Source organism: Salvelinus sp. IW2-2015, linkage group LG19, assembly GCF_002910315.2.
Source record: "Salvelinus sp. IW2-2015 linkage group LG19, ASM291031v2, whole genome shotgun sequence".
In the NCBI taxonomy this organism is placed as follows: Eukaryota; Metazoa; Chordata; class Actinopteri; order Salmoniformes; family Salmonidae; genus Salvelinus; species Salvelinus sp. IW2-2015.
This window is the reverse complement of record NC_036859.1, coordinates 872128-898592: the sequence shown is the minus strand read 5'-3', so window position 1 is coordinate 898592 and position 26465 is coordinate 872128. Positions and strand designations below refer to the sequence as shown.

General features: G+C 43.8%; 1 protein-coding gene across 1 annotated transcript; it reads left to right on the top strand.

Moving 5' to 3' along the window:
- Window positions 1-576: 576 nt before the first annotated feature.
- On the top strand, window positions 577-26241 carry phc3 (polyhomeotic homolog 3 (Drosophila)). The gene is made up of 13 exons (XM_024009264.2): window positions 577-666; window positions 2560-2838; window positions 14459-14653; window positions 14733-14885; window positions 15157-15246; window positions 15671-15905; window positions 16152-16952; window positions 17085-17197; window positions 20055-20298; window positions 20381-20495; window positions 20861-21002; window positions 21495-21768; window positions 23441-26241. The coding sequence occupies exons 2-13, from the start codon at window positions 2602-2604 to the stop codon at window positions 23593-23595; spliced, it is 2754 nt and encodes a 917-aa protein (XP_023865032.1). The 5' UTR covers window positions 577-666; window positions 2560-2601; the 3' UTR covers window positions 23596-26241.
- Window positions 26242-26465: the final 224 nt, after the last annotated feature.

The following is a 26465-nucleotide window of genomic DNA, read 5'->3' as shown; positions in this document are numbered from 1 at the left end:
GATTTGACTTGATTTGAGAAACAACACATGAGCATGACACATACCAGCATTTCTCTGTCTGATCAACATAGCCTAATCATGATTTATGTATTGTAATTATATATGTAAAAACAACACATTTGCCCCGATCTGCACCTATCCAGKGTCTGTGACAATAAAACACACACACACACACATATATATACATAAATAAATATATATATATATATATGCTGAGGACTGAGGAAAAGCTGGGGTCTCTTTTCCCGAGTCGTGTGCCCCCTAGTGGTGATAGTGTTACAGTAGATACTGCCAGTAAAATAATTACTATGTAGATATGGGACCCCAGACTCCACAATGCTACCTTTATAATGCGTTTCGTGACACAGCCTGAACTTGACTTGAAATTTGTTGTTTGTTGCATGCTGGAGTAAAACCTTGACTGAGTCTCCAAAATGAGAAATGAGCTTTATAAAAATCCCCCTTGCTCTACTGTATAAGGTCCTCCCGCGCTGCAAGTGGTGCTGTGTCAGGGTTTTCATTCCGTCCGGCCCGTTTGTTTTTCTCTCCATTTTAGCATTACAGGCTTGACGCATTAGAACATGACTGGGATTGTGACAGTCTGAACCGGTGGGTTTTCGTTCGGTCACTTCGCCATGGGTCAGGTCTAATAACAAATCCAGCCAGGTAACGCTAATGATAGGTGAACGATTGTGCATGGYGCATATATAAGGCTCTTATCGGTGGCCATAGAATTGGCCGAGGAAATAGAGGATGATGCCCAAACATAATATAATTATTATACGATTTTGTTTTAGTATAATGAATAAATAAATGATCGTATAGCTAGGTTACTGCAGCCTATAGTTGCCAGCACTGCACATCCATCGAGAAAAGGCSAAAAGGGGTGACTGTAGCCCAATGCATGAATTGCCCAATTAGATGCATTCCGCACACGATAACGACAATTGTTCATAGATTTTWAATTGCATAACGGATTTGATGCATTGCTATTGCTGAATGAAAATGTGTGTACATTTAACCAGTCTGCTTTTTGTCAGTGCATGGTTGTGGCTATAGGGTTTGGAATATTTTCTCGGTTGAGCATTAGGGGGGTGTCGCACTAAAACTACATACATGTTTAAACATGAATTGGTTTAGCACCAGGAATTGGAACAGAATCAATATCAGCAATCTATTATGTCTCAAATTGTCCTTTTTTACCAAAATGTTATCAGCAAATTAAAGTAGGCACTACTTTATTTACACAAATTAGGCTACATGTAAAAAATGTGGACAAAATAGCCTATTTCAAACTAGGCCACTATTTTTGGTAGGTTTGTGTAATTTTCTTTCAATTTCATTCAACAATTCAAATACTGGATAAATGTAGTTTGATATAGCCTGTTTTTCAGATTCTTCCAGTATTTTTATGTGTAGGGCATATAAACCTGACGAGTAGGCTATACTAATCAACATGACATCCAAGCGCAGAGGCTTTATCAAAATACATTTCTGATCTATTTATTTTAGGCTATAGGCTATTGAATTTCGATAATTTCATACATGGAAAAACTTGGAAAATGTCGTGGTCATATGGGGAGAAATTCAAAAACAGAAATGCCCTTTCATTATGACAAAGAAATTAACAAAACTGAATTGATTTCGTTGAAAACGCAGCAAATCAAATGAAAAAAACCTAACGAACAACTGCTTGATTAGAACTTTAATATGAATAGGCCGACATAAGTTCGACCTGATTTTAGTACAATTCCTTGTTTAGGCGTACAAGCCCCGGTTTCTGATTTGCTATTTCCTACTGACCATTACCTTTCAATAAATGTAATAGGTCAGTTGAAATGTTAAGTAGTCCTAAACACATGCAATTAATACAGCTCGAGACTTCTTAAACACATTTTATTCAAATATATTACACTTTTGCTAAGAATGCTTTATGACTAAGACAAATAGCCTACTCTAGTGACCAGGATCCAGGGACATAGCTTGAGGGGCCTTCATATCTATAGATCTTTAATTAAAGGATTTTTTTTTTGTGACGCCGTTGGCCCAAATGTCCCGTTTGTGATTTTAAGGCCTATAAATGTAAATATAATATTTTTCTTCGATTTAAGGTTGTAAGAAATAAGGAGAATGTGCACACAGAGCATGGAAAGTTCACTTCAATCAACCTCTAGATTTATAGCCGCGCGAGAAGCGCTCTCTTGGTCCGGTCAAGCAATACCCATCACATCCGTTCGAGCCAGTGCTATAGGCCCCGTTTCTCAAGTGTGTTCAAACGCACCCAGCACTAAATTGTCATTGACATTGTTATAGATAGGCATATGCATCTATAATTAGATGTATTTTATGATGGGACAATTTATCAGCAAMATTTTGTCCCAACAAATATTCTCTTAGGGATGTAGGTGGGATTTATTTTTTACTGAACAATTTAGGGCACCAGATATAAATGTTATTTTCCCAAAAATACATCCAGCATCCCATATGTCAAATCAAATATGTACAAATATGTTTAGGCTACAGACTTTGAGAGAGGTGTTTTCTGTGTGTTCTTTCCAGTTGGCCCAGTGATACAGACAGTAGCTTAGTTTAACCAGCAGCATGATGGACAGGCAGAGCCCTGAAAAGACAGAGGGAGGAGGAGAGAGTGAGACCAATGGGACTGCTGCTACTGTCACTGTCACCTCTAACACCAAAGCTGTTACAACGGTTGCCAACAACAACGTCGCCGCTTCAGTGGTCATCGCCATGACGACAACAGACAGCACCACGCCCACAAGCAGTCAGGCCCCACCCACTTCTCTTGGCACCGCCCCTACAGAGAGCCAGGCGGTTCAGGTGAGAGAGGGGACAGGGAGGGCGCCAGAGGGGACAGTGTCAATGTGTGTGTTGAACTTCAAATAATGAAGCCACTAGTCTGCGTTTCAGTTTTAGCTAACATTTCATTACTTGCCACTCCTGTCATTTGTCAAAGAGACTGGAACTTCCGGCAATCTCAAAGTTCAATATGCAGCTGGATTTACTACAGTTGCTGATTGGTAGTTGAAAACAACACAAATATTTTCCATTACAACATTATGTGCTTGCAAATTTGGTGCAATAAGAACGACAAACAACAACACCCTTATGACCTGCTGCGATCATTCTCTCGTGAGAAGGCAGTGTCAATGAAGATCRTGTTGTTCAAAGCGTCTAGAGGACTCCATAATGAGAGAGAGAAATAATGATATGGGAAATATTAGCCTACAAGATTCAATCGAGCCAAGTTTGCTTCAGTTGCATCCCATTAATGAGAGGAAAGAAATGCAAACCTGCCACCTCTCGTCGTTCCTCGCACATATGCTGATCATCATGACTTGCTTAGGCCTACGTTTGTAAAATGTTGTAATGCTCATTTCAGTTCTATTATTTGTCCCTCCTCTCTTATTAAGAGATGGAGTCCAGACAGGCTACTTTAGGAAAAACAARCAAACCCTAAAAGGACCTACACAGCAAATTGACCAGTGTTGAWTTTTTTGGTATAACATTTCTAGTGTTGATTCAGGAGTTAAATTCACGCTGTAAGAGKGAAATTAACACCCAGTGGTCTAAAATAACCCCCTAGTGTTGGTGTTAATAACCAGAGTTATTGTTTTACACTTTGGAGAGTAAAACAGCCCAACAAAACCACCTGACATTATCATATTTCCCAGAATGCACTACTGCAAGTAGATTTTGTAATGATTGTTTATAATATCTGTGTTTTTGCATGTACATTGATTGATTAATCATATGCTACACTAAGACAAATAACATATATTTTTCTAAACTAATCAAATCAGTTAGTTAGAGTAACAGTTAGCACCTGTTACTGAAATGGTTTTTCCAGGTTAAATGGTTTAGGTAGTCTTCTTATCAACTTTCCTAACCCTGACAGTCATTCTGAATGCAGGCAGCGGGTGAATAAAAATTCTAACTTTTGGATATCCTAATGATGTCTCATATTGAACTGCATATTAAACRTTGAGATTGCTGAAAGGCCAGTCAATTTGGCAAATGACAGGACTGGCAAGGAGTAGAATGTTAGCTAAAAAGACACATCACTTTGCAATCCAACATAGTTTGACTTTCAGGCCTGATGTGGCCTGTAAACCCGGAGTTTCCTAACACCACTGGGTTATGGTAAAACTAGGCCATCAAAGTAAGGCCTTATGATACACAGTATGTAAGGTATTGTCATTGTTGAATTTGAATGATAGCCTTCACCTTGGTACTCACTTGGTGAAAGTCACAAGCCTGTATTTGGAAATAATTCAATAACCATGTCTCTCTCAGAAAATATTACAGTCATGGATGGTAACTCTAAAATTCCCTTGAAAAGAAAAGGCAAATTAGGCTTTACACCATCGTTTTTAAACAACACCCARAATGATTTACTGTATCACTACAGGTGTTAATTTCTTACACTGAGAAAAGTTTAACAGCGTCAGCACTAAGGTATTGTGCATAGATGATTACGGGTCTCATCCCGTGTTGGATCAGTGTGCGCTTGTGTTTTCGGGTCTCGTCCCRTGTATTTATTTGAGGTACTCCTCGCTCTTTTGTTTGGGTTTCAACCCTGTGTTTCAACCCAATACGTGTTTGTTTGGTCGGTCTTCGTCCCCTTTGCCTTTACATGGCACGCTGTAATTTGGATAAAGAAAAATATATATATATTACGCATTCCTGCGCCTGTCTCCCGATCCATTATACCAGCGTGACACTGTAGGTGTTGCGTATTACTCTACAGTAGAGATATGCAAACATCACAATCAAGTTCATGTGATCACTTTAAGAGTTGAATGGGGAACACGGCAACAGAGTTAAATCTTCAACACTTTCAAAAGTGTTATTTTAGTAGGCCTACAGTGGGACGCATATGTTCACGGAAAATAGCGTACATTTTACACTTTGAGTTAAATGGGGAACACCACAACAGAGTTAAATCTTTAACACTTTCAAAGGTGTTATTTTTAAACCGGTACAGTGGGACTCAAATGTTTACTGAAAATTGTGAACATTTGACACTTTCCAAGTTAAATGTACACCATTGATTTTGCTGTGCATCAATCAAAGCCACCAGTGCACCTCAGACACACACTAACATTTCTACTTTCTTAAAAACGTATTCAAAACCAAGGCTCACCTTCAAATCTTGGCTATAGTCCATCGGAAAGTAGGCCTAGGCTACATTATAGCATAATGCTAAAATAATGTAGCCTATCAAATKAATTTACAAGGAATGCTTGAAGGGGGGCGAGAGAGAGAGCTATAGTATTACTAGACACTTTGGTTATGTCATTGTTATCCCAGATTCGACTTTATTACAGAGAAAAAAWKTTTTTTTTGTTTTTCCAAACTGTCCCCTGTAATTCTTTTTTTAATTCAGATGAGTCGATGACGGAAGCCTGGTGGATATTTAATCATGTCTAGACGATAAAAGGCTACAGTGATCACTCGTGTTTGGCTGCCAAATGTATAAAGTAGGTGTCCCCATAGGTCTTATATATATAAATTGAGGAAATGTAATTGATCATAATCATTATTTTAGCRATCCACGTTAGAGGTCCCTCCTAATGAAAAGGCCCCCCATCCTGCAGATGTGAGCTGCTGGGCTCCAACGCTGAACAGCGCAGTTGGTCACTAACGTCATGGATAAGAAAGTGAACTCGCCATTTCCAAAAAGGAGCTCAGTGGGAAATTGGGGATTCCCTGCTTTGTCAAATCAAATCAAATTATATTTGTCACATGCCTTGAATACAACAGTGAAATGCTTACTTACAAGCCCTTAACCAGCAATGCCGTTTAAAAAAACAAACAGAAAAAAATAAGAATAAGAAATAAAAGTAACAAACAAGAGCAGCAGTAAAATAACAATAGCGAGGCTATATAGAAGGGGTACCGGTGCAGAGTCAATGTACTGGGGCACCGGTGAGTCGAAGTAATTGAGATAATTTGTACATGAAGGTAGGTTTATTAAAATAGATAATAGATAGATAATAGATAATAACAGAGTGTAAAAGGGTAGCCATTTGATTAGACATTCAGGAGTCTTATGGCTTGGGGGTAGAAGCTGTTTAGAAGCCTCTTGGACCTGGACTTGGCGCTCCGGAAATTTTTAGGGCCTTCTTCTGACACCGCCTGGTATAGGGTCCTGGATGGCAGGAGGCTTGGCCCCAGTGATGTACTGGGCCGTTGTGATCTGTTGCCTACGTCAACAGCACTAGGGTTTMATTAAATAGGCCAAGGCACTATACTTTCTAATTGCACATTTAAAGAAACGGACGCATTTGGCGATGTTCAAAATCAAATCAAATTGTATTTGTCACAAATGCTGAATACAATGACTTTTCCGTGAAATGCTTGCTTACGAGCCCTTCCCAACGATGAGGAGTAAAAAAAAACACATGATAAATAGTAATGAAAGAGGAATAAAAAACAAGAATGAAGATGTATACAGGGAGTACCAGTACCAGATCAATGTGCAGGGGTACAAGGTATTTGTGGTAGATRTGTACAGGTGATGTCGGAAGGTTACATACACTTAGGCAGGAGTCATTAAAACTCGTTTTTCAACCACAATTTTTTTTTTTTGTTGAACAAGCAGTAGTTTTGGCAAGTCGGTTAGGACATCTACTGTGTGCATGGCACAAGTAATTTTTCCAACAATTGTTTACAGACAGATTATTTCACTTATAATTCACAGTATCACAATTCCAGTGGGTCAAACGTTTACATACACAAAGTTGACTGTGCCTTTAAACAGCTTGGAAAATTCCAGAAAATGATGCCATGGCTTTAGAAGCTTCTGATAGGCTAATTGACATAATTTTAGTCAATTGGAGGTGTACCTGTGGATGTATTTCAAGGCCTACCTTCAAACTCAGTGCATCTTTGCTTGACATAATGGGAAAATCAAAAGAAATCAGCCAAGACCTCAGAAAAAAAAAAGTAGACCTCCACAAGTCTGGTTCGTCCTTGGGAGCAATTTCCAAACGCCTGAAGGTATCACGTTCATCTGTACAAACAATAGTACACAAGTATAAACACCATGGGACCACACAGCCGTCATACCGCTCAGGAAGGAGATGCGTTCTGTCTCCTAGAGATGAACATACTTTGTTGCGAAAAGTGCATATCAGAACCCAGAACATCAGCAAAGGACCTTGTGCAGATGCTGGAGGAAACAGGTACAAAAGTATCTATATCCACAGTAAAACGAGTCCTATATCAACATAACTTGAAAGGTTAACCTTCTTCCGCTCAGCAAGGAAGAAGCCACACTTCTTGTTGTGGGTGTGCTTTGCTGCAGGAGGGACTGGTGCACTTCACAAAATAGGGGCAGGAAATGTATGTGGATATATTGAAGCAACATCTCAAGACATCAGTCAGGAAGTTAAAGCTTGGTCGCAAATGGGTCTTCCAAATGGACAATGACCCAAAGCATACTTCCAAAGTTGTGGCAAAATGGCTTAAGGACAACAAAGTCAAGGTATTGGAGTGGCCATCACAAAGCCCTGACCTCAATCCTATAGAAACTTTGTGGGCAGAACTGAAAAAGCATGTGCGAGCAAGGAGGCCTACAAAACCTGGGACTCAGTTACACAGCTCTTTCAGGAGGAGTGGGACAAACGATATGTGGGAAGCTTGTGGAAGGCTACCCAAACGTTTGAGCCAAGTTAAACAATTAAAGGCAATGCTACCAAATACTAATTGAGTGTATGTAAACTTCTGCCCACTGGGAATGCGATGAAAGAAATAAAAGCTGAAATAAATCATTCTCTCTACTATTATTCTGACATTTCACATTCTTAAATAAAGAGGTGATCCTAACTGACCTAAAACAGGGAAACAGTTCATTTGACCTATCAGTCTATTTGCATAAACATTAGATGATACCTGTGAAGGTTATCGAATCAGGATCCAATCCTCTGATCTCCTACAAGCTCATTAATGATATTTGGCAAATGACGGAGGAGTGGCAAGGAGTGGAATAAAATGTAGCTATGAAGCCATATCTGTATGTAAAGCAAAGGCTAGTTTTCTAAGCATAATCCAGCTAGCACATACTGTAATGTTCTGAGAACCATATGTTTCTTAGAGCATGGTGAGAGTGGTTGTCCTATGGTTATTTTGCATACAAAAAATTCCCACAAAGGTCTGGGAATGGTGCAGGATACCCAGCTGCACAATAACGTTCTGAGAACCATACAGTGGGGCAAAAAAGTATTAGTCAGCCACCAATTGTGCAAGTTCTCACCACTTAAAAAGATGAGAGAGGCCTGTAATTTTCATCAATAGGTACACATTCAACTATAGACAGACAAATGAGAAAGAAAAATCCAGAAAATCACATTGTAGGATTTTTAATGAATTTATTTGCAATTATGTGGGAAAATAAGTATTGGTCACCTACAAAACAAGCAAGATTTCTGGCTTTCACAGACCTGTAACTTCTTCTTTAAGAGGCTCCTCTGTCCTCCACTCGTTACCTAGTATTATGGCACCTCTTTGAACTTGTTATCAGTATAAAAAGACACCTGTCCACAACCTCAAAACAGTCACACTCCAAACTCCACTAATGGCAAGACACAAAGAGCTGTCAAAGGACACCAGAAACAAAATTGTAGACCTGCACTCAGGCTGGGAAGACTGAATCTGCAATAGGTAAGCAGCTTGGTTTGAAGAAATCAAAACTGTGGGAGCATTATTAGGAAATGGAAGGACATACAAGACCACTGATAATCTCCCTCGATCTGGGGCTCCACGCAAGATCTCACCCCGTGGGCGTCAAAATGATCACAAGACGGTGAGCAAAAATCCCAGAACACACATGGGGGACCCTAGTGAATGACCTGCAGAGAGCTGGGACCAAAGTAACAAAGGCCTACTATCAGTACACACTGACGCCGCCAGGGACTCAAATCCTGCAGTGCCGAGAGACGTGTCCCCCTGCTTAAGCCAGTACATGTCCAGGCCCGTCTGAAGTTTGCTAGAGAGGCATTTGGATGATCCAGAAGAAGATTGGGAATGTCATATGGTCAGAATGAAACCAAAATATGAACTTTTTGGTAAAAAACTCAACTCGTCGTGTTTGGAGGACAAAGAATGCTGAGTTGCATCCAAAGAACACCATACCTACTGTGAAGCATGGGGTGGAAACATCATGCTTTGGGGCTGTTTTTCTGCAAAGGGACCAGGACGACTGATCCGTGTAAAGGAAAGAATGAATGGGGCCATGTATCGTGAGATTTTGAGTGAAACCTCCTTCCATCAGCAAGGGCATTGAAGATGAAATGTGCTGGTCTTTTCAGCATGACAATGATCCCAAACACACCGCCCGGGCAACGAAAGAGTGGCTTCGAAGAAGCATTTTAAATTTGACATTACATTTAAGTCATTTAGCAAGACGGACCTCCTTATTCCAGAGCGAACTTACAAATTGGTGGCATCACCTTATGATATCTCAGGGTCGGGAAACAACCACCTTTACCAATAGTGCATTCTAACTCTTTAAGGGGGGGGGGGGGTTGAAAGGATTACTTTATCCTATCCTAGGTATTCCTTAAAGAGTGGGGTTCAGGTTTCTCCGGAAGGTGTGATTGACTCCGTGACCTGGGCGTCGTGAGGGAGTTTGTTCCACATTGGGGTGCCAGAGCAGCGAACAGTATTTGACTGGGCTGAGCGGAGAACTGTACTTCCTCAGAGGTAGGGAGGCGAGGCAGGCCAGAGGTGGATGAACGCAGTGCCCTTGTTTGGGTGTAGGGCCTGATCAGAAGCCTGAAGGACGGAGGTTGCCGTTCCCCTCTCAGCTCCGTAGGCAAGCACCATGGTCTTGTAGCGGATGCGAGCTTCAACTGGAAGCCAGTGGAGAGAGCGAGGAGGAGCGGGGGAAGGGTGACGTTGAGAGAACTTGGGAAAGTTGAACACCAGACGGGCTGCGGCGTTCTGGGATGACGTTGTAGGGGTTTAATGCACAGGCAGGGAGCCCAGCCAACAAGGTCCTGGAGTGGGCGCTAAGCCAGTCTCCAGGATCTCAACCCCATAGAAAATCTTGGAGGGAGTTGAAAGTCCGTGTTGATCCACCCAAGCCAACGAGCCCAGAAACCATCACTGCTCTCAGAGAGATCTGCATGGAGGAATAGGCCAAATACCGAGGCAACAGTTATTGAAAACCTTGTGAAAGACTTACAGAAGACGTTTGCACCTACTGTCATTGCCAACAAAGGGTGAATAGTGAGAGCGAAAAAGTATTGAGATAAACTTTTGTTATTGACCAAATACTTATTTTCCACCATAATTTGCAAATAAATTCATTAAAAATCCTACAATGTGATTTTCTGGATTTTTTTTCTCATTTTGTCTGTCATAGTTGAAGTGTACCTATGATGAAAATTACAGGCCTCTCTCATCTTYTTAAGTGGGAGAACTTGCACAATTGGTGGCTGACTAAATACTTTTTTGCCCCACTGTATGTTTCTTAGGTGGGAATTGCAGTACTTCAGCATAACGTTTCCTTCAGGTTTCCTCATGGTTCTATTTCAAGTCATGTTCTCAGAACGTTCAGAGAATGTTAAGAAACAACGTTCTTCTGTGGGAATTTCAGTACTTTAGCCTAATGCTTTCTACAGGTTTCTTCATGGTTCTATTTCAAGTCATGTTCTCAAAACATTAAGAAAACGTTCCATTAAAACCAACAAGAAAACATTCATGTTCAAAGAACGTTCTAATGTTTTAAAAGCATAAACACTGTTCTCAGCGTCAAACTCTCTCTATCCTCTCTCTTGTTAAATGTGTTCAGATGTGTTGGCCACGCCCACTCATTGGCCACACCTGATCTTAATGAGTGTTTGTTTCCTTTGAAATGGGGTCTGTTTGAATGGACTAACATTAACAGCTATGTAGGAGTAAAAAAAAAAGGCATGCTAGCTAGAGGTCTTCACAGGTCCAAAAAGTTGGACCAGTTCCAAACTGGACACTGGGGCTTTCCTAATCCAGACTCGATAAGCTTAAATACATTTTTTAAGTATAGAGGCCTGTTCCGAATGGACCCAAGCACAACTAATCCCATTCCGTATAGACCTGGTTGAATCCAGACCGGTCAGATCCGAGTGAGGGAAGCAGCAGAAAAGTCATTTTTTAAGCTACTTTATTAGCCGGAGCTGATAAAGCGTGAGAGGAGGGAGAGAGAGGTGCCGCTCAAGCAGGCGGGGGWGGGGCCATACTATGAGCGAGTGACACAGGGAGCAGGGAGGATTAGATATCTCCTAACTTAGCCTATTGCCGCTATGATGACTTATGATTGGCCAACAACAACAACAAGCTACACGCGCCACGCTCCACTCTCGTGAAAAGCACGAGCAGCAGCATAAATTATAACAYTTCTCTCTCTATTGCAGCTGTTGCGTTCGGATCTGTACTGTTCCTACCGGAAAGGTCAGTTAAAATTACACATASCCGTGACAATCATATCAGATCGGACCCAGACGCATGACATTATTTCGAATTCTGGATCTGAACCTGCTCAGGTCTCGGGTATTCGGGTACAGGTGGATCCGTAAAGACCTCTAATGCTAGCTCCATCCTGGTGRCTCAGTGGACTAATTCCATAGATAGAGAACAGAAGGTAATAGGTTAGAATCTCACTGACGCCGTGCCACAATAAAAAAGAAATGTGTTTGCATGATTAATGCCTAAGCAAGTGAATTTCCATGTGTCCTATCTGTGCTTCAAAACTGTTAACCCAAACTAAGCTAGCAGTGTTATTAGAAGTCTTATTGAAACATATTCTCAGAACGTTATTTAATTACCTTCAAATAACATATAATTTCTATTCTCAGAACATGAATAAAACCTCCCAGGAGAACATTYTCAGAACCTCCCTGCAACCTAAAAATGTATGTTCCCAGAACAGGCGAAAGCTTCACTTCCGTTCTCAGAAACGTTTTTAAAAAATTACGTTTTACCAGTCAGAAAACATATTCAAATCAAATGTATTTATAAAGCCCTTCTACATCAGCTGATATCTCAAAGTGCTGTACAGAAACCCGCCTAAACCCAAACAGCAAGCAATGCAGCTGTAGAAGCACGGTGGCTGGAAAAACTCCCTAGAAAGCCAAAACCTAGGAAGAAACCTAGAGAGAACTCTATGAGGGTGGCCAGTCCTCTTCTGGCTGTGCCGGGTGGAGATTATAACAGAACATGGCCAAGATGTTCAAATGTTCATAAATGACCAGCATGGTCAAATAATAATAATCATAGTAGTTGTCGAGGGCGCAGCAAGTCAGCACCTCAGGAGTAAATGTCAGTTGGCTTTTCATAGCCGATCATTAAGAGAAATCTCTACCGCTCCTGCGGTCTCTAGAGAGTTGAAAACAGCAGGTCTGGGACAGGTAGCACGTCCGGTGAACAGGTCAGAGTTCCATAGCCGCAGGCAGAACAGTTGAAACTGGAGCAGCAGCACGGCCAGTGGACTGGGGACAGCAAGGAGTCATCATGCCAGGTAGTCCTGAGGCATGGTCCTAGGGCTCAGGTCCTCCGAGAGAGAGAAAGAAAGAGAGAAAGAGAAATTTAGAGAGAGCATACTTAAATTCACACAGGACACCGGATAAGACAGGAGAAGTACTCCAGATATAACAAACTGACCCTAGCCCCCCGACACATAAACTACTGCAGCATAAATACTAGAGGCTGAGACAGGAGGGGTCAGGAGACACTGTGGCCCCATCCGATGATACCCCCGGACAGGGCCAAACAGGAAGGATATAACCCCACCCACTTTGCCAAAGCACAGCCCCCACACCACTAGAGGGATTATCTTCAACCACCAACTTACCATCCTGAGACAAGGCCGAGTATAGCCCACAAAGATCTCTGCCACGGCACAACCCAAGACAGGAAGATCACGTCAGTGACTCAACCCACTCAAGTAACGCACCCCTCCTAGGGACGGCATGAAAGAGCACCAGTAAGCCAGTGACTCAGCCCCTGTAATAGGTTTAGAGGCAGAGAATCCCAGTGGAGAGAGGGGAACCGGCCAGGCAGAGACAGCAAGGGCGGTTCGTTGCTCCAGAGCCTTTCCGTTCACCTTCACACTGATGGGCCAGACTACACTCAATCATATGACCCACTGAAGAGATGAGTCTTCAGTAAAGACTTAAAAGTTGAGACCGAGTCTGCGTCTCTCACATGGGTAGGCAGACCATTCCATAAAAATGTAGCTCTATAGGAGAAAGCCCTGCCTCCAGCGTTTTGCTTAGAAATTCTAGGGACAATTAGGAGGCCTGCGTCTTGTGACCGTAGCGTACGTGTAGGTATGTACGGCAGGACCAAATCAGAAAGATAGGTAGGAGCAAGCCCATGTAATGGTTTGTAGGTTAGCAGTAAAACCTTGAAATCAGCCCTTGCCTTAACAGGAAGCCAGTGTAGGGAGGCTAGCACTGGAGTAATATGATCAAATTTTGGGGTTCTAGTCAGGATTCTAGCAGCCGTATTTAGCTCTAACTGAAGTTTATTTAGTGCTTTATCCGGGTAGCCTGAAAGTAGAGTATTGCAGTAGTCTAACCTAGAAGTAACAAAAGCATGGATTAATTCTTCTGCATCATTTTTGGACAGAAAGTTTCTGATTTTTGCAATGTTACGTAGATGGAAAAAAGCTGTCCTTGAAACAGTCTTGATATGTTCGTCAAAAGAGAGATCAGGGTCCAGAGTAACRCCGAGGTCCTTCACAGTTTTATTTGAGACAACTTTACAACCATCAAGATTAATTATCAGATTCAACAGAAGATCTCTTTGTTTCTTGGGACCTAGAACAAGCATCTCTGTTTTGTTTTAAAGTAGACATTTTGCAGCAATCCACTTCCTTATGTCTGAAACACAGGCTTCTAGCGAGGGCAATTTTGGGGCTTCACCATGTTTCATTGAAATGTACAGCTGTGTGTCATCCGCATAGCAGTTAAAGTTAACATTATGTTTTCGAATGACATCCCCAAGAGGTAAAATATATAGTGAAAACAATAGTGGTCCTAAAACGGAACCTTGAGGAACACCGAAATGTACAGTTGATTTGTCAGAGGACAAACCATTCACAGAGACAAACTGATATCTTTCCGACAGATAAGATCTAAACCAGGCCAGAACTTGGAGACAGACAGAATTGCAGTGATCTTACTAGGCATTGGTAGTCTTGGTAGTCTTGATACCAGAGTGCTTTTTGGGAAATCCAAAAAATAAGTTCCCACAACTTCCAAGGAACCAACTGTGCTAGCTGGGAAGAGTGTTATCTTGACCAAACCTGGGTCTTTCAGCATTCCTGGTATCGAACCCTGATCATGCACGTGCTGAGCTAAAGCTGAGCCATTAGTTCTGGGAGCGTAGTAGTTACCGAACCGTTCCCAGCTACCCAATATGACTATTGTTTCTCTGCTGTCTCCCTCTCTAGGTGATCCAGCAGGCCATCCACAGCAGGCCCCAGACCATGGCAGCTCAGTACCTGCAGCAGATGTACGCGGCCCAGCAGCAACACATCATCCTGCAGACAGCTGCGCTGCAGCAGCAACAGCCTTACAGTAGCAGACAGTCCCCCTCCTTACCCTCTGCTGCCAACAGCACGGTGCCCCAGTCAACTGGTACCTCTGTAAGTTGAGCACTCTGGTATCAAGACTACCAAGACTACCAATGCCTAGTAAGACCACTGCAATTCTGTCTGTCTCCAGATCACCCTCCCAGCCTCTCCAGTAACAGGCCAGCTGATTGGTCATTCTCAGAGTTCCAGCTCCACCACAGGCACTATTACCCAGCAGGCCATGCTCCTGGGGAATTGCTCTGCTTCCTGTAACCAAGCCCAGATGTACCTTCGCACCCAGATGGTACCTACCTTCTCTCTTTATTGTAACAGTTTTGTAGCATATGATAAACTATCTACTTGCCCAAAGACCATGGGAAGTAAAAATAAGTAAGCATGCCAAGTTCTCTGTCTCCTTTTCCACGGATGTTCTCCACTAACTTCTTTCTACTCTATTATCTTTTCTCTTTCTTCTTTCTTCTTTGTCTTTTCCCTTGCTTCTTTGTCTTTTCCCTTGCTTCTCTGTCTTCTCTCTCTTCTGTCGCGTTCTCTTTTCTCTCTTCTGTCTCTGTAAGTTGATTCTGACCCCTGCGGCCACGGTGGCAGCAGTCCAGTCTGACCTGCCTTCTGTCTGCTGCAGCTCCTCTCAACTCTCCACTTCACAGGTCAGCAACCGCCACCAGGGGCAAAGGTCAAAGGTGAAAGGTTGAGCATTGCCAGGTTTTACATACCTGGCAAGCTAACTAGGTTGTCATCGGAGGACAGCAAACTCCTGTTGACATGTTATTTATATCCCTGGAGGACAAATCATTTTTATACAAAAAATGTGAGCCAAAGCACAAGTCGCTCTGGATAAAGGTATCTGCTAAGTGGAGTGTATCTGACTTGACTTGGTATGTCATTGCTCGACATGATCAAGTTGCAATTACCTAAATATATATCAGGTACAGACAGTAGTGCCCCAGTATGGAACCCAGTGGGACACAACATGATATCCACATTATATTTTTTGATATCAAGCACTTTCTAAGAGACATTGGATGTTAGATTTACGTCTATAATAATACTGCGGGTCCTCTCCTCTCTCAGGTCCACAGCCTCGCTGTGCAGGCCCATCTCCCAGGGGCTTTGGCCCCTGCCCAGAGTGTCCTGTTGAAGCCATTCTCCACCCAGCCCCAGACGCTGGTCTCCTCTCTGCCYAAGATGTCCATCTGTCCCCTGAGGTCCAGTCAGCAGTCTGACCCCTCCACAGAAGCCTCTGGAGCTAAGCCTCGGCTGGCTGACATCACCAGGCTAACATCAGCAAACCAGCTTATCGCGCCTGGTAAGTCAGTCACCATGGCGAGGTCTCATCTTTTGTGCTCTGTTGGTTCATATCAGTGTTCTTAAATAATACTGATCCTGAGGTAGGCTTTTGTTCCAGCCCAGAGGAGGTTTACAACACATATCAATGTCTCAATCACTTAAGTCTGTTAACATGGTTTTATTTCAACTCCAGTGTCGTACATTTTGTTCCAACCTAGTGCAGGTTTAGACCACCTTCAGGTGTAATAATGTGGTTCTATTTCAGCGTCTTACACTCCTGTCCAGTCCCATGCTGTGGTCAGGCACCAGCTGCACTGTCCTCCGAGCCATAAGGGGGCACCCCACCAGCTCATCATCCAGCAGACCACAGCAGGATCCCACCGGCAGCTGCACCCTATCGCACTGCGCCTCGCACCCCAGGACACTTCCCCCTCTCTCTTCCCTCTTACCCTCCAGCCCCTGGCCACTCCCACCCATACCACCACCACTGTCCAATCCCAGCCTGGGGATGGCCTCTCCTCCTCTTCCTGTGAGCTGCCCACCCCACCCCCTCCCCAGCAGACAGTGGTAGTATCCTCATCATTAGCCCCTCCACCTCTTCTGTGTCCCAGCCTGCTCCAGCCCCAGCTCCACCGCCAGCCCAAGCCCCCTACCCTGCGTCTTGGCCCCATCTCCCAGGCCTCTCTCCCCAGGCTGCTCCAGTCTCCACCGTCCTCCCTCCAGAGGTTGTCCCTGCGCTCAGTCCAGGCCCTGGCAGTGCAGTCCACTGGGGTTCAGGTGTCGGAGGAGATGCCTGTGGCAGAGGCTCCGGTCCAGATGCCTTTTCAGAACCATCACCCCCCCCAAACGTTCCAGAATCTATCCCAGACGTTCCATAATTTCTCCCCACCCCAGACTGTAGCTGTGGACCTGAAGATGCTTCCAGCCACCCTACGCACCCAGACCCCAGAGAGGAGAGAGGAGATGAGAGAGGAGAGGACGACCCCTCCACCCACACTCTCTCCATCGGCTGGTTCAGACAGACTCTGTAAAGACATACAGCTCGCCTATACAGAGAACTGCACAGGTACACGGCACAATAGCATTTCGTTTTTTCATTACTTAACTTGACCTTTTACACTATTTACTATTTTCATACTAAATCTAACCCTGACATACAGTAACTGCCTCTCTCTCTTTGCTCGGCTCCATCCTCCAGGCAGGTTGGATTTCCCCTGCGTCCCTCCGTCCAGCTGCTCCGTTACCCACTCGTCTCAAGACCCCTCCTCTTACACCAGCTGCTCCCCTCCTCCACTCCTGCCCTCGGCCGCGGTAAGAAGCCCCGGCCAATCCCCCTCAGCCTCAGCCACCCTACCAGGGAGCCCTGAGAGAGCTAGACCTCTCATCCTCACACACATCATAGAGGGGTTCGTCGTCAGAGAGGCCCTGCAGCCGTTCCTCCCGGTATGTTCACTGGTGGGTGTGTTAACCAAGCTCCACAGTGTACACAGGCACTGGTCTCGTTAATTGTCACCAAAGGCACTGAGGCCAGTGTCAGCTCTAGCCTTTTGGGGGACCTAAGCGAGATTTGGATGGGGGGGCCCCCCAACAAGCAGGCAAAAAACTTGACAGTGGAGAGAAAAATGTACGTTTTAAAGTTCGACTGAGTACCGTTTTTTGGAGTCGGGACCCCCTAGCGGCCGCTTATGTCACTTATGCCTGGAGTCAGCCCTGCGACTGAACCCAGCTAGCACATAATGTTCTGAGAACCATTTGTTTCTTAGAGCTTGGTGAGATTGTGGTTGTCCTTTGGTTATTTTGCATGTTCTCAAATTGTTCTGAGAACGTTAAGAACATTTTCTATAAAAACCACAAGAAAACTTGAGTAACGTTCTAAGAATGTTATTTAAAAACTTTAGGTCTAGGCGTCCCGCTAGCGGAGGGCGCGGAATTTAAATAAATAAATATTCATACAAATTATGGATATTAAACATTTAGGTACATACAAGTGTCTTATATCGGTTGAAAGCTCAAATTAATCTAACTGCACTACCCGATTTACAGTAGCCATTACAGCGAAAGTATGCCATGTGATTGTTTGAGGACGGCGTACCACATCAAAATATTTTTCCGCTGGCACAGGTTTCATAAATTCACAAATAGCGATTAAAAATCTTCCTCTGATTTGTCATCCAAAGGGTCCCAGCTATAACATGTAGTGTCGTTTTGTTAGATAAAATCCTTCTTTATAACCCAAAAAGTCAGTTTAGTTGGCCCCATCGATTTGAGTAATCCACTCGTTCAACATGCAAAGAAAGGAATCCAAAAATCTACCCCTAAACTTTGTTTCAACAAGTCAAAATGTTTCTATTTACTCCTCAGGTATCCTAAAATGTAATCAAACTATATTATTTCTTACGGAAAGAAGTATGTTCAATAGGTAACCGATTTTAGCAGGTGCGTTCTGTCTTCATCGCGCGTTCATACATTAATTTCCAAGACTGTGTCCCTGTACTAAAACTCATATTTATTATTCGTTTTGGAAGTTACAAGCCTGAAACCTTGAACATAGACTGCTGACACCCTGTGGAAGCCATAGAAATTGCATCCAAATTGCTAGAATTCAATATGCCCCTATACTTTCCATTGTAAGAGCATGGGCTCTCAAAAAAAATCTGGTTGGTTTTTCTTTGGATTTTCTCCTACCGTATCTATTGTTATATTCTCCTACATTATTGTAGCATTTCTACAAACTTGAAAGTGTTTTCTTTCCAATGGTACCAATTATATGCATGTCCTGGCTTCAGGGCCTGAGCAACAGTCAGTTTACTTTGGGCACGTCATTCAGGCGGAAATTGAGAAAAAAAGGGGCCTAGCCCTAAGAAGTTTTAAAAACATATACATTCCGTTCTTAGTATCAGCAAAACTCTCTCTATCCTCTATCTTATTATTTGTGTTCAGGTGTGTTGGCCGTGCCAACTAACACCTGATCTTAATGAGTCTTTGTTTCCTTTGAAATGTGGTCTGTTTGAATAGACTAAAATGAACAGCTTTGTAAGTGTAAAAAAAACATGTCAGGCTAGCTAGAGGTATTCCAAAAAGATGGACCAGTTCCGAAATGGACCTGGGGCTTTCCCACCCGGACCCGATATGCATTAATTTATACAAAAAATATAAAGAGACCCGTTCCGAATGGTCCCAAGGACAACTAATCCCGTTTCATACAGACCTTGTTTGATCAAGACCCGGTCCGATCCGAGTGAGGGAAGCAACAGAAAAGCCATTATTTAAGCTACTTTATTAAACTGAGCTGATAAAGTGCGAGAGGAAGGAAAGAGAGTTGCAGCTCTAGCAGGCTAAATCCATGGATAGAGAACAAAAGGTTAATATTTTTTTGAAATTTTATTGAACCTTTATTTAACTAGGCAAGTCAGTTAAGAACAAATTCTTATTTACAATGACGGCCTACCCCAGACGATGCTGGGCTAATTGTGCGCCGCCCTATGGGACTCCCAATCAAAGTCAGTTGTGATACAGCCTCGAATCAAACCACGGTCTGTAGTGCCTTAGACTGCGCCACTCGAGAGCCCCTAAAATAGAAATGTGATTAATGCCTAAGGAAATTAATTTCCATGTGTCCTACCTGTGCTTGGAGTTAAAAAAAGTTTAACCAAAATAAGCTAGCAGTGTTATAAAAAGTATTGTTGAAACATTCAGTAAAAGTTAAGGAAGTTATTCAAAAATCAAATAATGTATAATTTCCGTTCACAGAACGTTAATAAAACCTCCAGGGTAACGTTCAGGGAACCATAGTAAATCATTCTCAGAACCTCTGCAACCAACAAGTTTACATTTCCAGTGTCAGAACGTTTAAAAAAWRWTCAGTTTTACAGGTCAAGAAATGTATGGCTTCATTCCCGGAAACAATGAGAAACCAAAAACATACGTTCCCACATCTTCCAAGAAACCAAATGTGCTAGCTGGGAGAGTAGCTTAGTCCCAGTCACACCTCCCTCACTGTGAGAGCACTGCATCAAGAACCAACAACCTCGCAGATACAAAATGTCCTCTTGAACAAGCAGTCTCCCACTGGTAGTTGATTAGTTACCATTATGTTCAGCCCTCTATAGTGGTAAATGTTGTGTACTGTATGTGATCCAGTGATACAGTGGTGTTTTTCCTGCTTCAGATGGGCCGTTCCTCTTTGGGGGCGGACCAGCAGGCCACGCTTCCTGAAGCCCGGGAGGTGAGAACCAATGGGGATCCAACACCTGAGATGAGAACCAATAAGGATTCAGCTCCAGAATTGAGAACCAATGGGGATCGAGTGTCTGAGATGAGAACCAATGGGGATCGAGTGCCAGAGGAGAGCCTGATGGATGCTGAGCAGCCAGACAATGACTCAGACATGGATGATACCCCCACCCAGGACGGTCAGTTCCGGTGTGTCTGTGTGTGTCTGTCCATCTGTCTGTGTGTCTGTCTAACAGCTTGTCATCTCCTGCTGTACTATAGAACCTGCTGCTGAGAGCCTGGTAGACGTGCTGCAGTGTGAGTTCTGTGGGAAGAGAGGCTACGTTCACACCTTCCTCCGATCCAAACGATTCTGCTCCATGACCTGTGTCAAGAGGTGAGTCCTGTAGGGTTGCAACATTTCTGGGGTTTCCAGATATCCCAGTTGGAAGATTCCTGTAGTTCCTGGTTATTCACTCCTGATTCCAGGAACCTGTATTTCTTGAAAAATCTGAATTTTGGAACATTATTCCTGAGGCAGATTAAGCTCCTCAAGCCCACTTGTGGACTTGTTGTCAAAAGCCATATGTAAATGTTCTCTTCCAGGATCCAGGGGAATCTAGACACCCCAACTGGAATGTTTTGAACATTATGGTGTTCTGTGGAATATCTCCCCTGAATGGCTAAACTCCAGAAACGTTTTATCTACAGATCTCATCTCTCTCTCTCTCGCTCTCTCTCTCCCCTCCCCCCTCCTGTCAGGTTCAATGTGAGCTGTACAAAGCGTCTGAGCGTGTTGAAGGTGGACAAGGCCAGTCGTTGGGGCCACAGGCCGATGGGCCGTAGAGGACGTCCCTCGGGGAGGGTCAACGGGGGCACCAGAGAACACTTCCTCCTCAGACAGGTCAGATGTCATAGCCTGGTCCCAGATTTAGCATATCTAGCAAACTATCCTATGGTCAATGCCAATCACGACARGACAGTTTGCAAAACAACACAAACCAGGCAACAGTAAACGTGTCGTCCTCCACGAATGATGAAGCACCCTGCCTTGACATTTCTGTTGATAACTATAGCTCCCGTCTTGGGACAATCAATTTTGCCACTGCCGGATCTCTATGGCACGACGCATCATTCACCCCATTTGTCAAAATCGCGCCAGTGCTGTCTGAGATATCGCGTGTGACTAACGCACAAATGAATGAGACAGTTCCCCAATTTCATCATGGGGGACAACAAATCTGAAACCAGGCTAGGTCAATCAGACAGACAGAATTGATATGAACAACTTTGCAATTCTCTGGTCTACTTACAGTATGAAACCCCAAACTGTTATCATTCAGAATATTCCATAGGTAAATGTCTGATTGTAGTCATGCTGGTTTTTCCACTGCAGGTGCAGGGGCCGTACGGCTCTGAGGAGACCCAGAGAACATTGAGGGGAGAAGGGGAAGAGGAGGCTGAGGATGAGCCCCCTGTCCCTATGATCACCAGGCTGCGCCGGCAGGAAGAGAGGGAGAGGGTACAGGAGAGAGAGAGGGAGCAGGGAAGACAGAGGAAAGACACATTCATATCCTCTGGTGAACAGACCACAGGACGACGAGAATGTAGTGACAATCCAACACAGTGGAGCGTGGGTCAAGTCTGCTCCTACATCAACTCTCTACCAGGTATCATGAATTTGTCCTACCATGGGACTTAAAGCTGCTGTAACCAATACTGTAATGGATGTAAACTCAGCAAAAAAAGAAGTGTCCTTTCACTGTCAACTGTGTTTATTTTCAGCAAACTTAACGTGTAAATATTTGTATGAACATAAGATTCAACAACTGAGACATAAACTGAACAGTTCACAGACAGGACGAACAGACATGGAATAATGTGTCCCTGAACAAAGGGGGGTCAAAATCAAAAGTAACAGTCAGTATCTGGTGTGGCCACCAGCTGCATGAAGTACTGCAGTGCATCTCCTCCTCGTGGACTGCACCAGATATGGCAGTTCTTGCTGTGAGATGTTACCCCCCTCTTCCACCAAGGCACCTGCAAGTTCCCGGACATTTCAGGGGGGAATGGCCCTAGCCCCCTCCGATCCAAAAAGTCCCAGAAGACGTGCTCAAAGGGATTGAGATCCAGGGTCTTCCTGGCCATGGCAGAACACTGACATTCCTGCCTTGCAGGAAATCACGCACAGAACGAGCAGTATGGCTGGTGGAATTGTCATGCTGGAGGGTCATGTCAGGATGAGCCTGCAGGAAGGGTACCACATGAGGGAGGAGGGTTTCTTCCCTGTAACGCACAGCGTTGAGATTGCCTGCAATGACAACAAGCTCAGTCCGATGATGCTGTGACACATCACCCCAGACCCTCCACCTCCAAATCGATCTCGCTCCAGAGTACAGGCCTCTGTGTAACGCTCATTCCTTCGCTATAAACGCAAATCTGATATCACCCCATTGAGACAAAACCGCAACTCCTCAGTGAAGAGCACTTTTTGCCAGTCCTGTTTGATCCAGCACGATGGGTTTGTGCCCATAGGCGACGTTGCTTGTGATGTCTGGTGAGGACCTGCCTTACAACAGGCCTACAAGCCCTCAGTCCAGCCTCTCTCAGACAGTCTGAGCACTGATGGAGGGATTGTGCGTTCCTGGTGTAACTTGGGCAGTTGTTGTTGTCCATCCTGTACCTGTCCCGCAGTGTGATGTGCGGATGTACCGATCCTGTGCAGGTGTTGTTACACGTGTCTGCCACCAGAGACGATCAGCTGTCCATCCTGTCTCCCTGTAGCGCTGTCTTAGGCGTCTCACAGTACGGACATTGAAATGTATTGCCCTGGCCACATCTGCAATCGTCATGCCTCTGCAGCATGCCTAAGGCACGTTCACGCAGATGAGCAGGGACCCTGGGCATCTTTCTTTTGGTGGTTTTTCAGAGTCAGTAGAAAGGCCTCTTTAGTGTCCTAAGTTTTCATAACTGTGACCTTAATTGCCTACCGTCTGTAAGCTGTTGGTGTCTTAACGACCGTTCCACAGGTGCATGTTCATTAATTGTTTATGGTTCATTGAACAAGCATGGGAAACAGTGTTTAAACCCTTTACAATGAAGATCTGTGAAGTTATTGGATTTTTACGAATTATCTTTGAAAGACAGGGTCCTGAAAAAGGGACGTTTCTTTTTTTGTTGAGTTTATATACAGTATATCTTATACAATATCACTGGGGCCAGTAGTTTTTCCTGCTCAGGTCACATCTCCTGGCCCTAAACTCCTCTCTTTCCACCTTCCTGTTCCTCTCCCCCCACTCTCTTCATTCTCCCACCTCTCTCTCCACCCTCTTCCTTCTCTAGGTGGGCGGGACATATCAGAGGAGTTCCGTTCCCACGAGATTGACGGCCAAGCCCTCCTATTGCTGACAGAGGACCACCTGATGACAGCGATGAACATCAAACTAGGACCCGCCCTCAAACTCTGTGCCCACATCAACTCTCTGAAGGAACCATGAGCACAGGACAGGGCCCATCTGGTCAAAAGTAGGGTACTATATAGGAGATAGAGTGCCATTTGGGAGGCGAACGAGAGGAGCACCCTTATCAGACTTAGAGGATATGAGATTCTAGGAAATGACACACAAACAAATATACTTGCTCTCTACCTTTTAACTCTGTGAGAAGCAGCGAGTTGTAAACTGTTCATCTGTGTGTCAGTCATCATTCAACACATTAACAACCATCTATCATTGTAGTGATTGTAGCAATAAGGCTCAGGGTGGCCTTTTTTCTGTGTATTACATTGTAAGTACTGTACATGCTGTTTAAACTTTAAAGTTTAATGAATTGTATTTAAATGTTTTCAAAATGTTACTCTCTGAAGACCGTTTTCCAAACCTGAGAGGAGATGGGATTTAACAATGACTCAAAAGTGTGCGCCCCAAATGGCACCCTATTCCTTTTATAGTGCGCTGCTTTTGACCAGGACCCATAAGGCTCTGGTCAAAATTAGTGGACTATATAGGGAATAGGGTGCCATTTGGGATGTAACCAGATTGACTGAAGTTGCATATGAGGAAATCCACTTCCAGCCCGTGCAGCATAGCAACTGCAGAGCAACCAGGAAGTGCCTTGTGAATTCCAAGGTTGATGAGACATTAGATCAAGTAACATGTTTATTACTGCTATAATAAATACACCAAAAWATATATATAAACGCAACATGTAAAGTGTTGGTCCCATGTTTCATAAGCTGAAATAAAAGATCACTGAAATGTTCCATTCACACAAAAAAAGCTTATTTCTCTCAAATTCTGTGCACAAATTTGTTTTCATCCCTGTTAGAGAGCATTTTTCATTTGCCAAGATAATCCATCCACCTGACAGGTTTGAAGCATGATCATTACACAGTTGCACCTTGTGCTGGGGACAATAAAAGGCCACTATAAAATGTGCAGTCTCGTCACACAACACAATGTCGCAAGTTTTTAATTTAATGTTAATTTCTCTACCATAAACCGCCTCCAATGTCATTTTAGAGAATATGTTAATAAGTCCAACAAGTGCAGACCACGTTGTGGTAAACCATGGGGTGTTGGGTTTGAGCACACAAACGGACACAGAGACAGGGAGGTTCTAGAAAACACGCTTTTACTGGTCAACATAAAATAAATGTAACAACTAAATAACTTAGTAGTTGGCTCGGTCCTTCATCTGGGCCGCCNCTTAGTAGTTGGCTCGGTCCTTCATCTGGGCCGCCTCCTCGTATTCGGTTCCGTGCTCCGGGAGCTTCGTTCCCATCTGTTGGCCCACTCCCTGCCTCTCATTTTCTCTCCCACGGTGCTCCATTTACATGGCCTGCACAACTGGTTGGCACTCTCCCCTAATTGGTGGCATCAGTGTCGTGGTGCCCACCCCGGGTACTCCCAGCAGAGGGAGCCAACGTCGCGGCACGTACCTCCCCTCTATCACCAACCCCCRGGGTAGACCTCYGGGATACCACAACGTGTATGGCGTTGTGTGGGCGAGTGGTTTGCTGATGTCAACGTTGTGAACAGAGTGCCCCATGGTGGCGGTGGGATTATGGACAACGAACACAATTTCATTTTATCGATGGCAATTTGAACGCAGAGATACCGTGATGARATCCTGAGGCCMATTGTTTTGCGATTCAACCACCGTCATCACCTCATGTTTCAGCATGATAATGCACAGCCCCATGCCGCAAGGATCTGTGCAAAATTCCTGGAAGCTGAAAATGTCCCAGTTCTTCGATGGCCTGCATACTCACCAGACATGACACCCATTGAGCATGTTTGGGATGCTCTGGATCGACGCGTACGACAGCGTGTTCCAGTTCCCGCCAATATCCAGCAACTTCGCACAGCCATTGAAGAGGAGTGGGACAACMTTCCACAGGCCACAATCAACAGCCTGAACAACTCTATGCGAAGGAAATGTGTCGMGCTCCATGAGGCAAATGGTGGTCACACCAGATACTGACTGGTTTTCTGATCCACACCCCTACCTATTTTTTAAAGATATCCGTGACCAACAGATGCATATGTGTATTCCCAGTCATGTGAAATCCATAGATTAGGGCCCACTTGACTTTATTTCAATTGACTGATTTCTTTATATGAACTGTTGAAATTGTTGCATTTATATTTTTGTTCAGTAAATAATACAAATGTTTCCAAAACTGGAAACACTTATCTCCCTCACTAGCTTTAAGCACCAGCTGTCAGAGCAGCTCATAGATTACTGCACCTGTACATAGCCCATCTATAATTTTGCCCAAAMAACTACCTYTTTCCCTACTGTATTTATTTATTTTGCTCCTTTGCACCCCATTATTTCTATCTCTACTTTGCACATTCTTCCACTGCAAATCAACCATTCCAGTGTTTTACGTGCTATATTGTATTTACTTCGCCACCATGGCCTTTTTTTTGCCTTCACCTCCCTTATCTCACCTCAYTTGCTCACATTGTATATAGACTTATTTTTCTACTGTATTATTGACTGTATGTTTGTTTTACTCCATGTGTAACTGTGTTGTTGTATGTGTCGGACTGCTTTGCTTTATCTTGGCCAGGTCGCAATTGTAAATGAGAACGTGTTCTCAACTTGCCTACCTGGTTAAATAAAGGTGAAAAAAAATAAAATCCTTTATCAGACTTGCATGTATTCATTATTGACCTGTCATTGGGGAATAGTCTTGTTCCTATACTGTTCCTATACTGTCATTTGGTGTGCGTCCCAAATGGTTTCCTATATAGTGCACTACTTGGGCACTGACCCCAAAAAAGTGCACCATAAAGGGAATAGGGTGTCATTTGGGATTCACTATAGACGAGTTGACATGATTCACATTCAGAATGTT